Source organism: Gasterosteus aculeatus, chromosome 12 (assembly GCF_964276395.1).
Source record: "Gasterosteus aculeatus chromosome 12, fGasAcu3.hap1.1, whole genome shotgun sequence".
NCBI lineage: Eukaryota > Metazoa > Chordata > Actinopteri > Perciformes > Gasterosteidae > Gasterosteus > Gasterosteus aculeatus.
Window position 1 is genome coordinate 13,263,810 of NC_135700.1, and position 12,882 is coordinate 13,276,691.

At 43.0% G+C, this 12,882-nt stretch overlaps 1 protein-coding gene across 6 annotated transcripts in view; it reads left to right on the forward strand.

The window, feature by feature from the left end:
* The first annotated feature begins 628 nt into the window (after nucleotides 1-628).
* furina (furin (paired basic amino acid cleaving enzyme) a) overlaps nucleotides 629-12,882 on the forward strand; it is a 62,168-nt gene continuing 49,914 nt past the window's right edge. The window contains exons 1-3 of one of the 6 annotated variants that reach the window (XM_078084863.1): nucleotides 838-1,003; nucleotides 3,783-3,859; nucleotides 5,859-6,213. In XM_078084863.1, coding sequence (XP_077940989.1) covers nucleotides 6,004-6,213 — 210 coding nt within the window. In that variant the 5' untranslated portion in view covers nucleotides 838-1,003; nucleotides 3,783-3,859; nucleotides 5,859-6,003. Of the gene's footprint in view, nucleotides 1,572-3,782; nucleotides 3,860-4,001; nucleotides 4,064-5,858; nucleotides 6,214-12,882 lie in introns of those variants that run through there. The other 5 variants (XM_078084864.1, XM_040200652.2, XM_040200644.2 and 2 more) reach the window with 5 other exon arrangements.

Consider the following 12,882-nt stretch of genomic DNA (forward strand, 5'->3'; position numbering starts at 1 on the left):
TGCAGGAAGATCACTAAGTAGGTTAAGTGAGCAACTATGCCTGCAGGGGCCATTACACCCTTTGTGCCCCAAGTTCACTGCCTGTCAATTGTTTTGTTTTAGTAATTTAATGAATTGCATATATGTTCAAGGATAAGACTCACCCAAGAACAATATTAGTGAAGAAGGTGTGTAGTATAAGCTAATTTTGTAGCCTTGAGTTGTGCAGGGACATTTTGTTTTAGGCTTGGGAGTATTTTTTCCAGTCATGAGAATACAGGAAAGAGGAGAGCAAGGGTTCACAGAGAAATAACGCTGTGTACCCAGGCTGCACTTGAACCATGATGTTGTAAGTCGCTTTGGATAAAAGCGTCTGCTAAACGACCTGTAATGTAATGTAATGTTGCAGGGCATGGTTGACCGTGGAGGCTGCCCATATGGTGCATATTTCTAAGTGCTTTATACACCTGAGAGTAGACCGTTTTATTCCAGCAGAGAAGGTCATTGTTTGGGCTGGGGAAGTAAATAATGAAGTCTCAATGTACAGTCTACATTGTATACAAACCAAGAGGTGACAGGGTACATACACACTGCACAGTGCCAGTGAGGAACATCCAGGTCATTAGAAACCTAAAAGCCCCCTAAAAACGTTTCAAATTAAGGTGTTATTTCCCGTTGTCGCACTTGCCCTCTGTGAAGGGATTTAAGTATAAAAACAACGCATCGATCTGGGAATAAGCGTCTTAATGTTTCTCTTCTCGCAGGAGTAGACCAGCAGGTGGCGGTGTCACCGCGCTGTTAGACACTAAGTAGGTGTTGCTCCGTCTCCACTTTGTCCACGGCCGTGACGTATTTCCTGGGGCTTTTACGGACCACTCAGCGGTACACTGGAGGGGTATCATGACCGTTTATAACCAACAATTTTCGCCTATCAATTTTTCAGTCGCTCCGTCGTGCCGCTGTCGGTTCTCCCCCCGCGGTCAGACGCAACCAGCCGACTCGGGCAGGATGTGAGAGGAAGCGGGTAAGTTTAGCGTCCGGTTTCTACGGTTTGTTGGAATCGCGTCGCTCGCGTATCCACTCCGCTCGGTCGGTGCGAGTAGTGAAATGTGAGGTACGGAAATGCTCTCCAGGGGAGGGGAAGAAAAAAAACAAAAAAGGAGGTAGGTGAGGAGGCGGGGAGGAGGCACCTGCGAGACCGAGCAGCTCAGCCTACCGGCGGTGTGAAGTTCTCGCGGATCACGTCGCCGCTCAGTTTTCAGACGTATCGCTCGCGCGGAGGAGTCGCCGTTCGGATCTGCTCCAACCGCCGGGGCGCGAGCTACTGCCGCTGCGCGCGCTCATCACGGACCCTGACGGACCGGACGCGTGAGGTGAGTGGAGCTCGCGCTTTAAAAAAGAAAGAAAGAGAAACGACCTCTGAACTCCAGCTCGCGTTAAAGCGTTTTCGCGGAGACGAAACGGGCACCGACGGCGAGAGAGAAGTTTTTTGTTTTTTCCTTCGCCGACTGTTTCCCGGGAGCGGACGGCTCCTCCGCGGTGACCTTTTGTGTTTTTAGTAAAATCACGGCCCTTCATGCTCATAGCAAAAGGTAACTTTTAATTGTTTTGTTTTATTACGACCCCCGCGTAGTCTCTCCCGGGACTGAACTTTGACCTCGTGACCGATGAGTGGTAAACACAGCTGATGCGAATGTCGTTGATGTGTCTCTGGTCCGATGGATCACGACCTGGATTAATAGGAATACTCTATTTCTGTGAAGAGCTTCGTTCCACCATTGAAACGGAGCTGCAGCTCTTCTTTCTTGTCGTCCTGGGAACGGAGCTCCTTGTGATCGTTAACCTGCACCCCGATGTCCCCTGTGCTGTCTGCCCGCTCCGGGTGCACCCTGAAACGAGGGTGTTCAGCCCCTTGCATGCACTTACACGGTGCATCTGAAATGCACAAGGCCCCGTGTTGCGATAGAAACATCGAAACGAAATGCAGCTATACTGGCTTTTTTTTGTCTGAGAAAAACTTGGAGCCTAATGTGTGAAATGTCACAGCTGCGCTTGTGTTAATGCTGAGGGAAGTCTGAAGGAGGAGACGGATCGGGTTAAAAACAAATTAAGGAAAAGCACACCGCGAGTTCTTTGCAGGATTGTTTGCAATTATGTTGTCTGAGAGTGAACCCATTCCGCCCGAAATGTCTTTCACCAGGGAGAATCCAATCGGAAGAAATAAGTCTCACTTTGCAGAGATGATTGGTGAATCACATTAAAGGCTTTGAACAAATTCACCGTGATAATGTAAGGTTTGGAAACTATTTACCAGATACACATGTTTAATACATAAAAAGCAAAACGGTGACATCCTACACCATCAGGGAGAGCGATAAAACGCCACTTTGTTATTAAAAGCCCCCATTCATGAGGACAGGCGAGGTGGTGAGAGAGAGGTGTTGGTTGAAACTTGAAGGTGTTTTTCTGCCTCTTCACACTTGAATAAAAGCTTTCATACTTATTGTGCATCTGGAGTGATACAGTTCTTCCTCTCGAGAGCTGTACTTTGTTTCCGGTTTTCCTTTTTTACTTTAAACAACTCTAACAAAGCTCTCACGTGGCCACTGTGTTTGTGAATATTTTAAACAACACATTGAATCTAAATCAAGGGCAGTCTTTATGAAGTAGAACTGTTTAGTTATCACAACTGTGTCCGTTATTCAGCTTCTAGTGAAACCTCAAGCACATGCTTCCTTTAACAGGTAAGCATTTCCACAATATATCAAGTATGTCAATATTTTCAATTACAAAACAATTATAGAAAACAAGCTTCTGTCTCGGTAAATCATTTCTCTAAGACCCTAATTTATACATTGCAGGGAAGTTTATCTTTGAAACCTGGGGTGCAGGTTTATAAGACTTTTCCATTTAAGTTCAGATAACACACATTTGAGAATATGCAAGAAAAACATGTAAAACCTAATTCGGAAACCAGAAGACCAAACAATTGAAACCGTCTGCAGGGTAGTCTGAATGTTGGATTAAGGCGTGGAAGGTTCGAGATTCCAGATATTTAGGGTCATGTGTGCAGTTTAACAGGTTACTCCGTACAATGAAATTCTGTGAAACTACACTAAACGGCATTTCTTATAAATGAGAGGCTTTGTGAAATTTACGCCCATATTCGTTGTAAAGGTCTTTGTAACTAAGGACCGTGATAGTCCAACACTCACACCTCATGGACAGTTTCTCTGAACCCGAGGAAATGAGGCCTTTGCAGATGGCGAGTATCTGCAGCCTGTTTAACATCGTTGTTACTGTGTGAGGTGGAGTTTGTTGGGGCAATAAATCTAGTTGTACTATTGAACTGCTGCGAGGAAAACTCTTTGTATCACAGTTTGGAAAAGGGAGGTTCAGTTCCATTTTGCACCTTTTCAGCTGCTAATGTGATTTTGGACATTGTTTATGGCATGTTGAGCCGAATGTTATTATCATTACTGTCACTACATAAGGTTTTTTATCTCTCATGCGCACGCACACACACACACAGCTTGTTTTCTGTACACACCCTTTTGGCTATCTTTGTGTTCTTTCACTGCGATATTGATTTCATGTCACAACAAGTGACTGCAATAATTCAAAAAAATGTTATCATGCAAAAAGAGTTGTATGCGAGATCATTTTCATCTCAGTAAAATGTGAACATTAAACTAGTGAGGTGTAAACCGTTCCTCTTTTAAATGTTCTGAGGGGTTCGGTAATGAGGCTGTGCTTAATGATACTTGGCTGACTAGAATTGTGTGTGTGTGTATTTCTCTCAGTTCTATTTGTTCTCACCGCGTGGGGCCTTTTGCTGTTGCAGCCCGGAGGGTGACCCTCGGCGTGTCCTTTGTCTCCGGTGAGCAGTAAAGCAGTTTGGTGCCCCGTGGGCTGTGGCGTGTGGTTTTCACGGTGACGTTAAACAAGCTGAGTGGGTGAGCGCCCTGATGAGGTCACATGCATCCGTCCATAAAAGTCAGCGTGTGCCTGCAACTCAAACACAGATCTGGAAACCGTCCCACTGTCTTTACCTGTTGCATCAAAGGACGCAGGACAACGTTGAGTGAGTTGTGCCTCCTAGGTTTATCTCCAGCTGTCTTTTATTTTTGCTTGTTCGATCAGTTAGACTGCGTTCTGTATTTGGTCTTTAAGAACAAATCAACATATTTATATTTTAAGTCTGATCAAAACTCCAGCAAATATTGGCTTAAATAGCCAGTTTGTCCTTCGTTAAAGAAGGAAATGTAACCTGTAATCAATGTGTTGGATCCTTGCTGCTTAATTTAGGCTGGTTTGTGTTTAAAGAGGCTTAACTAATCGGGGCAGAAGAATTAGAAAGGTGGTGGAGGGATTTGGAGTTGGCACGAAAGAAACGGTTCTACTTTGAGAGACACCTCCGGCACCTGACTTGTTCTCCTTTATTTGATAAACATGTTGCCTGTGCGTATGTATGGGTAGATATTTATTACAGTAGTCACTTAGCTGATAAGCAGCTTGTCGTAGCGACTCACAGCCAGTCTGCAGCTCTACACACGCTTCACTACACACTCCTTCATGGAGACACGTACTTGTGACTTACGACACTGGTCGCCAAGTCATTTCAGCAGTTTTGAATTGTGTCTTTTGGTTTCCATGCCAGTTAACATGATTTTATCTGTTGCTCTACATGTATCAGGTCATTGCAGAGGGTTCAGTGGATTTAGATCTTGATTGGCATGGCCAATGATTCAACGGGGCTTTTAACATTACAAGCATCTCAGGGTGCCGAGTGAATTGTAATAACAGTATGATGAATGCCATTAATACCAATTAGATCTACACCGGCTGTATTTGTTTAAACAGTTTATATGAAAGAATACGTGATATCAAGGGAGTCCCTTGAACTGTCTCCGCAAACGGGCAGATGGAACATCAGCCGTCTAATATTTCAAGAGTAATTCTTACTTTAAGACCAGTTATTCATTGTAATGTATGTTTTATGATTGAAATGTTTCTTTTTCTAAAGAGTGGATTTATTCTAACAAATAATCTGAAGTTGTGCTGGTAGAACAAATACCAATAATTGTAATTTAAATGAAACAAAATTCCATATACACGTATTACATGATTGAGGAATTTATGCCCCAAAAGTGTCTTTTAGGTCAATGTACATGTATACAGCTGGAAATAAAATTATGTTCTTTAAAAAGGTTTTGGAATTAATGTGTCCGGTGTATAGATTTTGTATAGTAAACTGGCAAAATTAGCAACTTCTTTTGGTGATGAGTGTCCCAAGTTCTTTTAAACTCATAATTTGAGGATCTTGTTTGTTCATGTAGAGTGTGGTGTATTGACACGGTGAGTTCAGTCTGCGTATGCTTAGTTCATTGCTTGGCTGGTTGATTTCTTATCCCAGTTGATGAGCATACGCCGTGTGTGTGTGTGTGTGTGTGTGTGTGTGTGTGTGTCCGTCCACAACACGAGGCCTGGCTCCCCGCTCTCTGCTTCCTGTGGGATTATCAAATGCCTGTACTTAGCTGGGCTGTACGTCTGCTTCAAACTGCTGTTATTCCAACAAAACTGATTCAGATGTTATTTAATGAGCTCTGTCTTTATTTTGACGTGTCTGGCTTCAGTTACAGCACTTCTTAAAATCTGAAAACATTAACACCAGGTTAATTCCCATATTACTTTTTATTTTCCTTGTATCCTCCACTTATTGAAGCAACCATGAGAGAAGACCAAACCCTTATATTTGGACCAAGGAGCTTGGTGTCTTGTGGATTGTTTCCCCATATGGGTCGAGGTCGCAGAGTTTGGGTCTCACTTTTACAAACACGAAAAATGACCCTTGTCTTTCTTTTTTTGTTTCCTGTCAGGTGAGCTGAGACTGCCCCTCCCCTTCTCACCCCACCCCACCCCTCCGCCCTTCTTTGTCTCTCTGTGCACCTGCGTGCACTGTGGGCAGCCCCGGCCCATCGGAGAGACGCTGTGCTCAGAGACTGCCCTGCACCAGGAGAACCCATGGCTTCTGGCCCTCCGTGTCCCTCTGTAGGCCGCAGGCTCAGGCTGCTCGAGTTGCTGCTCGTGCCTCTGCTGGTCTTGCTGGGTTCTGGGTCGCAACCAGCACTCGGTCAGAAGGTCTACACCAACACGTGGGCCGTCCACATACCTGGAGGTCCGGCTGAAGCTGAGCAAGTTGCCAGCAAACATGGGTTCATCAATTACGGACATGTAAGTAAATCGATTAACATTTGAACCAATTATCCTTAAACATCGCCACGTCCTAAATGTGCGAGGCTACTACTTAATTTAGTATTCAGACTACTTTTAAAAGTGTCTGTTTTGCCTTATGAATTGTACTCAGGTGTAAAGCTTTTTAGACCACAATGTTGCAGCTGATCAATTTATTTTCCATATGTGCCATTAAACCATAGTTTAGGATAATCTGTTCCAGCCAACATGTTCTTAGATTCTCTCCTGATAAAAAGCACCATGCACATGCTTGTTTCCATAGCATCAGCACTTTTCCATGTTCGGCTTTGCTACATATGGTATTAGTGGTCCCAGCCAGGAATGCTATTTGCGCTCTGAATCACAGCAGACTAATGAGTAATTCTACACACTCAAATCCTTAAACTATGTATTGCCCGGACCGTGAGGACTCCAGACAGCAATTACACACGTTGACTTTCACAACACTGCTGTGGAGACGAGAAGCGCTGTGGTTTGGCCATTCCCAGCGAGTGGCTTTAAATCATTTCACAACATTTTGAGGGAGGGAAAATTAGATAATGTTTTTGATAAATGCTACTTTGACAGTTTAAAATTTCAAAATGTCAGTTCTCATAGTGCAGTCTTCATAAAATCAGCTAGGCAGATGATTAGCAAAACCCTAAACTCTTTCTAATGTGGATCATAGACTCAAGTAGAACGTTTTTCGGTTTCTTCCACCTCTATCACGACACCATTTGAAGACATCGAGCATTGGAAAATAGATTTTTTTTTTTTTTTTGTTTACATTGTCCTGCATTGCGGACCAAATAATTAGTTGATTGTTTGAGTAAGTACTTTACATATTGATCAGGTTGCCGCCCTAGTTGAGTTGAGTTCACTTGTTGCTTTCCATTGGACGCATTGGGCATAAGAACTTGCTTTATGACACGGCCGCGATAGAACTCCAGAATAAATTACATGAAACCTTCCCATCTGTTGGGCCCTCGGCGTCTTATCGAAGCATTTTCTCTGCTCATTAACTTTTGAAAAGTGAGGTAAAACGACAAGTTGGGACCAAATTATACAATGCTCATGACTGCATCCAGTACGCCACTGCTCACTGATTAGGATGCTGATACTGATTAGAAGCTTTCAGGGCTGTGAATGAACAATCTGTTAGTTTTTGTTTTTAATGCAGAGGCGGTGTGTCCGAGCTCTCGGCCTGCCTCTGCTGGTGTTGGCATTAGGTGGGAAAGCTTGAGGGCAGGATCATAGACTGCAGCTCGGAAGGTTTTAATGCTCTGGTGATGACGTTTTTTATCCGCCTTCACTCATCCCGCTCGCTCTATGCCGTCCATGCACTCTGTACCCAAAACATGTCGGATTATTGAATCCTCCATCATGATACATGCACCATGATGTCGATGGAGTAGACACATCTTTGGCAGCACTTTTTCTGATGTGCACATACTGAGTAGATCATTTATTTTCATGTGATTCAGTTAATTGATAACACAATGCAGATTTAATGCAACGTAACATAATACGTTTAACTGCTAAATAAATTAACATTAATGCGTACCGTGTCTTTATAATTATTCTTTGTAATTGTCAAACCGTTATAAAATCCCATCAGTCAGCAAGAACAATCAACATCCCAAAGATGAACACAGACAAGTTGCCCGTCATCCGGCTGATGTGCTGCATCTGTCTTGGTCGATGCTCGTCGTTGTTATGGTTTGTTTGGTCTGTCGGGCCGAACAAAAGTCACTTGAAGTCTCTTTTCTTCTGCTGTCACTGCTCATCAATCAAGGCCAGCTCACCGGTGTGACATTGGGCTGGGTTGTTTATTGCAGAGATACATTTTCCACCAACAGCCTCAGTAAAGTTGCACCCTGTCGCTGCACTGCCTCTTGCTTAGTTGACACAGAGCTTTAGGATTCCTCCCTTTTAGGTTAGGTTTAGCTTTAGGTGACACCAGGAAATACAATCAATGAGTGTTCATGCCATGAACCAGGCAGTCTGCTTTAAAAGCAATGGGCTGTAAGCAAATGGGTCTCAGTCTCAGCTGGACTCGACTTGCACATTATAGTGGCATTTTAGAACAAGGGGAATAATTAAAACCATATTAAAGTAATAAAATAAAGAAAAGGCTGACTCTGTGGTGGATTAACTGCCAGCTTGCATCTCTGGATGGATACTCTACATTTTATAGACCCTTGCCTGCATCAGCCAGCTCATAGTGTAGTTTTTCAGGGGCAACTTGCCTATTTGTGCTATTTCTGGTTCAATTGCACCTCTATTAAGCCACTATTTAAATAAATGGTGAAATGGGATTAAAGGGAATGTTATTAAAAGTAAGGAGGACAGGAGAAAGTTAAATAACTCTTAAGAATCATTCTAGTGCAGTTTGTGCAATAGATCAAACCACCACAAGATCAAAGGCTCGATTTTGAAAATACTTTTTCACTGCTCCGACAAAAGCTGCCTGTTATTTCATTGGATGAGCTCAACTGCTGATTTATCTGGTAGAGAGATTCTTTTTGTATTTCTTTTAGGTCACTCGTGTTTTTGAAATATTGTGCTTCTGTCTGTGGCCTCAGGCTTTCACCATCTCGTCCATCTTGTATGCAGCTCGTGGAAGTTCCCTTACTGGTGATGAGGCACATCGTCTGAATATCTAACTTGCTCTTTGCAATGTTGCCGGACTACTTTCTGGCCATACCTTGTTTTGGGCAACCTGCATCATTTGGATTAATTGTATTAAACTTGTTTGAAAATAAACTGACATTACCATGTTATTGTCATTGAGAAGTAAAACTATCAAAACCACTTTAAAATTATCCTCAATTGGTTTTTATTTTTATTTATCTTGTTTATATAAGAGGTTTCAACCGCACCATTTTCAAAGAAAGTATTTGTTTCCTGCTTCCTCCTCCTGGAATATTAAACGGGTTACTGTTGTTCACTCATGAAGAGCAGACATGTGTAACATTTATGTGGCACTGTTTGGAGGATGCAAAGGAAGTAAATCTTATTTCCTTTTAAAAAAGCTCCCTACTTAAGTGAAATTGAGCAGTTCTCAGAAACCTGTCACTTCCCTTCATGTGAGGAGTGGTTTCTGTTACTGGTGTTGGACAACTTTCCTTCTTAGCTCGTTGTGCTGGTATCAATGTAATCCACCTGCACCAACTTGGTTCAACCATTCTAAGCCAAGCGGCTCCACAGCTATTCTTTACGAAGCAGGAGTTCTTTGACCGACTGACTTGTGGTCAGTGTTTTTCTTTTTCCGTCCCTCTGAAATCACATCATGTATTGTTCATTTCTCTGCGTCACACTTTGCACAATATTTGTCATAACATGATTACAGAAGTGACACACTACAGCACACATGTTTTCTAACCCGTGTTGTCTGCATTAAACATTAAGTTGTATAGCTCATATACATATACATTTGCGATTTCATATGTAGTTGCCGGGACCAGGCGGAGGCCTGTTTGGTTGACTGAAAATAATTCATCCTGGTTGACGTGTGTAACTGGTTATTTCAGTTGTTTGAAAGTGTTTGAACTGGAATGAATTTCTTTGTAAATTTAACAAATTATTGTTCACCCTCCGGTCTCTTTGCCCTGCGAAGTTTATTATACTTCATTATGAAGTGGTCGCCCCTTATCTTGCCTGTAAACATTGGTTGTTGTAGAAGATCACTACTGTGGACCTGTTATTGTGCAAACTGCAGCAGCTCAGTTTAGGGGGCTGTGAACGGTTGGTGCTGCTCTGCCTGATAAGAGTTGGATTCTTTTTCAGTTCTCTTCATTGAGAAAGTAGCCAACCTGTATTGGAAAACATGAGAGGGTGAAGGTACAGAGTCCATAATTGAAGGAAATTACGCAATTAACTGCTGGGAAGGGGGAGGTGGGCGGGGATTTGCTGGAAAATCCTCTGACAACATATGATTGGCTGGGAGACGATGTGAGAAGGAGCTGCCTGCCGAGTCCGGAAATGAGCTGCTCTGCATCGTCTGCCAAGACGACTCACCAATGCCTTCATGAGGCTCTTTTATTTGCTCCTCAACCCAACTTTAGCCCCCTCACAAGATGCACTCATCCAACTCCCAAACCGTACCAAAGTGTGAAAGGAACGTTTGAAAACGATTTATTTTTCCACCAGAGGTGAATAATACGGTTCCCTCCACAAAGACTGGTTTGCCACATAAAAAATGAAAATACCCTTTTGGAATTAATTATCTTTAGGGGTGTTGCTGCTGAGTCATGGCACCTAATAATTGCGAACCATGGTGCCTTGAAGGCGAAAAAGATGTTTTAAGATATTCTAATGTAAACACAAAAAGAGCCATTAACAGTGAAAGCACAGCCCATTTAGAGTGTCGGGGGGATGCAGTGGGGCGATGATTTAAAGTCCGCTGTTGGAGTGAACATCACTTATTCATCGTGAATATTGCAATTTTCATCTCTATAAGGTAAATTATTCCCTTATTGGCCCAATGGGTACTCAGCGTCGGCCACAGAGCATTTTTTAAATTTCTTGCTGATTTTGTCAGATCACGGTTATGTGGTGTAAATTTCCCACTTTTTGAAATGGAAATCATGAATATTCATATTCGAGAGATTAGTTACAGTACCCTGAGGGCCTTTCAGGGTCCTTGAGTCAAACACACCAGCTATATAGATTGCTACCTCTAAATATTTTAAGTACATGTTTTGTAAGCTGGTTTACTTTCAGGCTCTGGCCTATTTTAGCCAATGGAGTGTGCACCCCCGTAGAGTCAGTGTAGCGTGTCCCTTTAGAGACCGGGTTGCTTTGAAATGCAGTAACGATACTGCTGCAAACAAAGTCAGAATAGTTGGACGCGGGGCCCTTGTTTGGTGCCGACCCATTAAGAGGCTGGACTTTTTATCTGGTGGGGGGTGGTGAGGGAGGGGAAGGGGACGTGCTTCGCCTCTCATCTCGCTGCGGTTGATGATCAGCAGAGTGGCTCATGTCTGCAGTGCCTTTGGTCCCTCTGCCTTTGGTCCTTGCGATGCTGTCAATGAGAGAGCCTGTCTTTTATTCGCCGGCCTCGCTCGCACTAAGCAGACCCAGATCTCTTCACTTTATCTCAGTGCCAGCTGCCCTTTTTCAGAAGTTAATGAACTGCAGAGATTGACTTGTCCTGTTTGCTCTGCTGGAGACTTCTGCGTTAAAAGGACATTGCAGCAGATGCACCCAAAATTTAGTCCTAAACCAATTCCCCACCAGAAAACCATGCAGCTGACACCGTGCATTATAATCATTTTTGGATCATCTAAAATGTATCTATTGCCAAAGAAAATGTAAATGAAAACAAAGCTTGTTAAACCTAGACGTGGATGTCTCTTTTACTCTTTTTTTTTTTTTTTACTCTCTTTTTATGTTACTTTTAACCTTTCCCATAGCATGTAGTGGAAATCTTTGTAAATTGTTCAACGGTGCCCGTTTTGAAATTCAGAGCATATCTCATGCTTCCACACGCCGGAGGCTCATGAGGCAAGAGTAGAAACAGGGCTGATGAAGCTAATGCCATTTTTCTGAGGCCAACTAGCGGGGGGGGGGGGGGGGGGGGGGGAACCGTAGACGCTCTATGAGCGCAGTGCAGCGCAGAGGCCGTACACTAAAAAGCTTCTGGTATCTGCACGGTTATGTCAACAAAGCACATGGAAGGTCTGATTACAACACACAGAGGAGAGCAACTGCATCCTCTGCTCAGGTATTAATCAACTAAATCACACACACACACACACACACACACACTGTAAACCTAAAGGAAACACTGATGTTCGATTCTATATTCATGCTTTGAATAATGTATAGAAAACCTTTTAAGTTGATGAGAATCCACTAACTGCTGCAGGGTGAACCCGTATTTCTAAATAGTTCATGTAGTTACACTGTAGTGGTATTCTTAGGATACTTTAGTCATGATTGAGGCATCTCCTCTTTGTCTCTGAAGTGGCTCGTAAATTGGTCAATCTCCAGAGAGCAAGAATCTTTTGTAAAATGCTCAACTCAAATTGATTGGTCCTGGACATGAATGTATTCATGTGATTCAGTCGCAGCAAGCTTTTTTTTTTTTAAATGTACCTGAAAGAGGAGAAAACCCTGAGAAATAAGGGCTGAGCAGTGAACTCCCGTCTGTCAGTCATCCGTCAGTCGCGAGTCACGCCCACACACTTCAGACTGCTGCAAAACAAGTTGGGTAACCAGACTTCTTTGCTCCATGTTGTCCACTTTTAACCTTGTTCCTTTTGCACATAGATGTTACATCAGCATTTGAGAGGAAAAGCTACCAAACTAATTCTTTGTCCCTGAACTAAATGTTTAACAAGGATTTTTCTAGACATCCTTTGGGTGTTTTATTGCAGGTAGCTAAATAGTACACTCTAATAATAGCCTTTGCAGAGACTGTTTCTTGAGTATAAATTCTGTTTTTCATCCCCATGGTATCTGAAGCAAATGGCACAAAACATTTGTTTTCTCATGTCTGTTAGTGTTTTCCTTACAGCTAAACCACTGATGACATCTTGTCACCTTGTGTGCGTTTCATCTTTCTGGACTAAGTCATCAATCAAAAGTCCACTGTCGCATGTGAACCCAATAATTGCTCTCTTATCAGAGAAATTGCCCCACCGTGATATCAGCAAAGGCCAA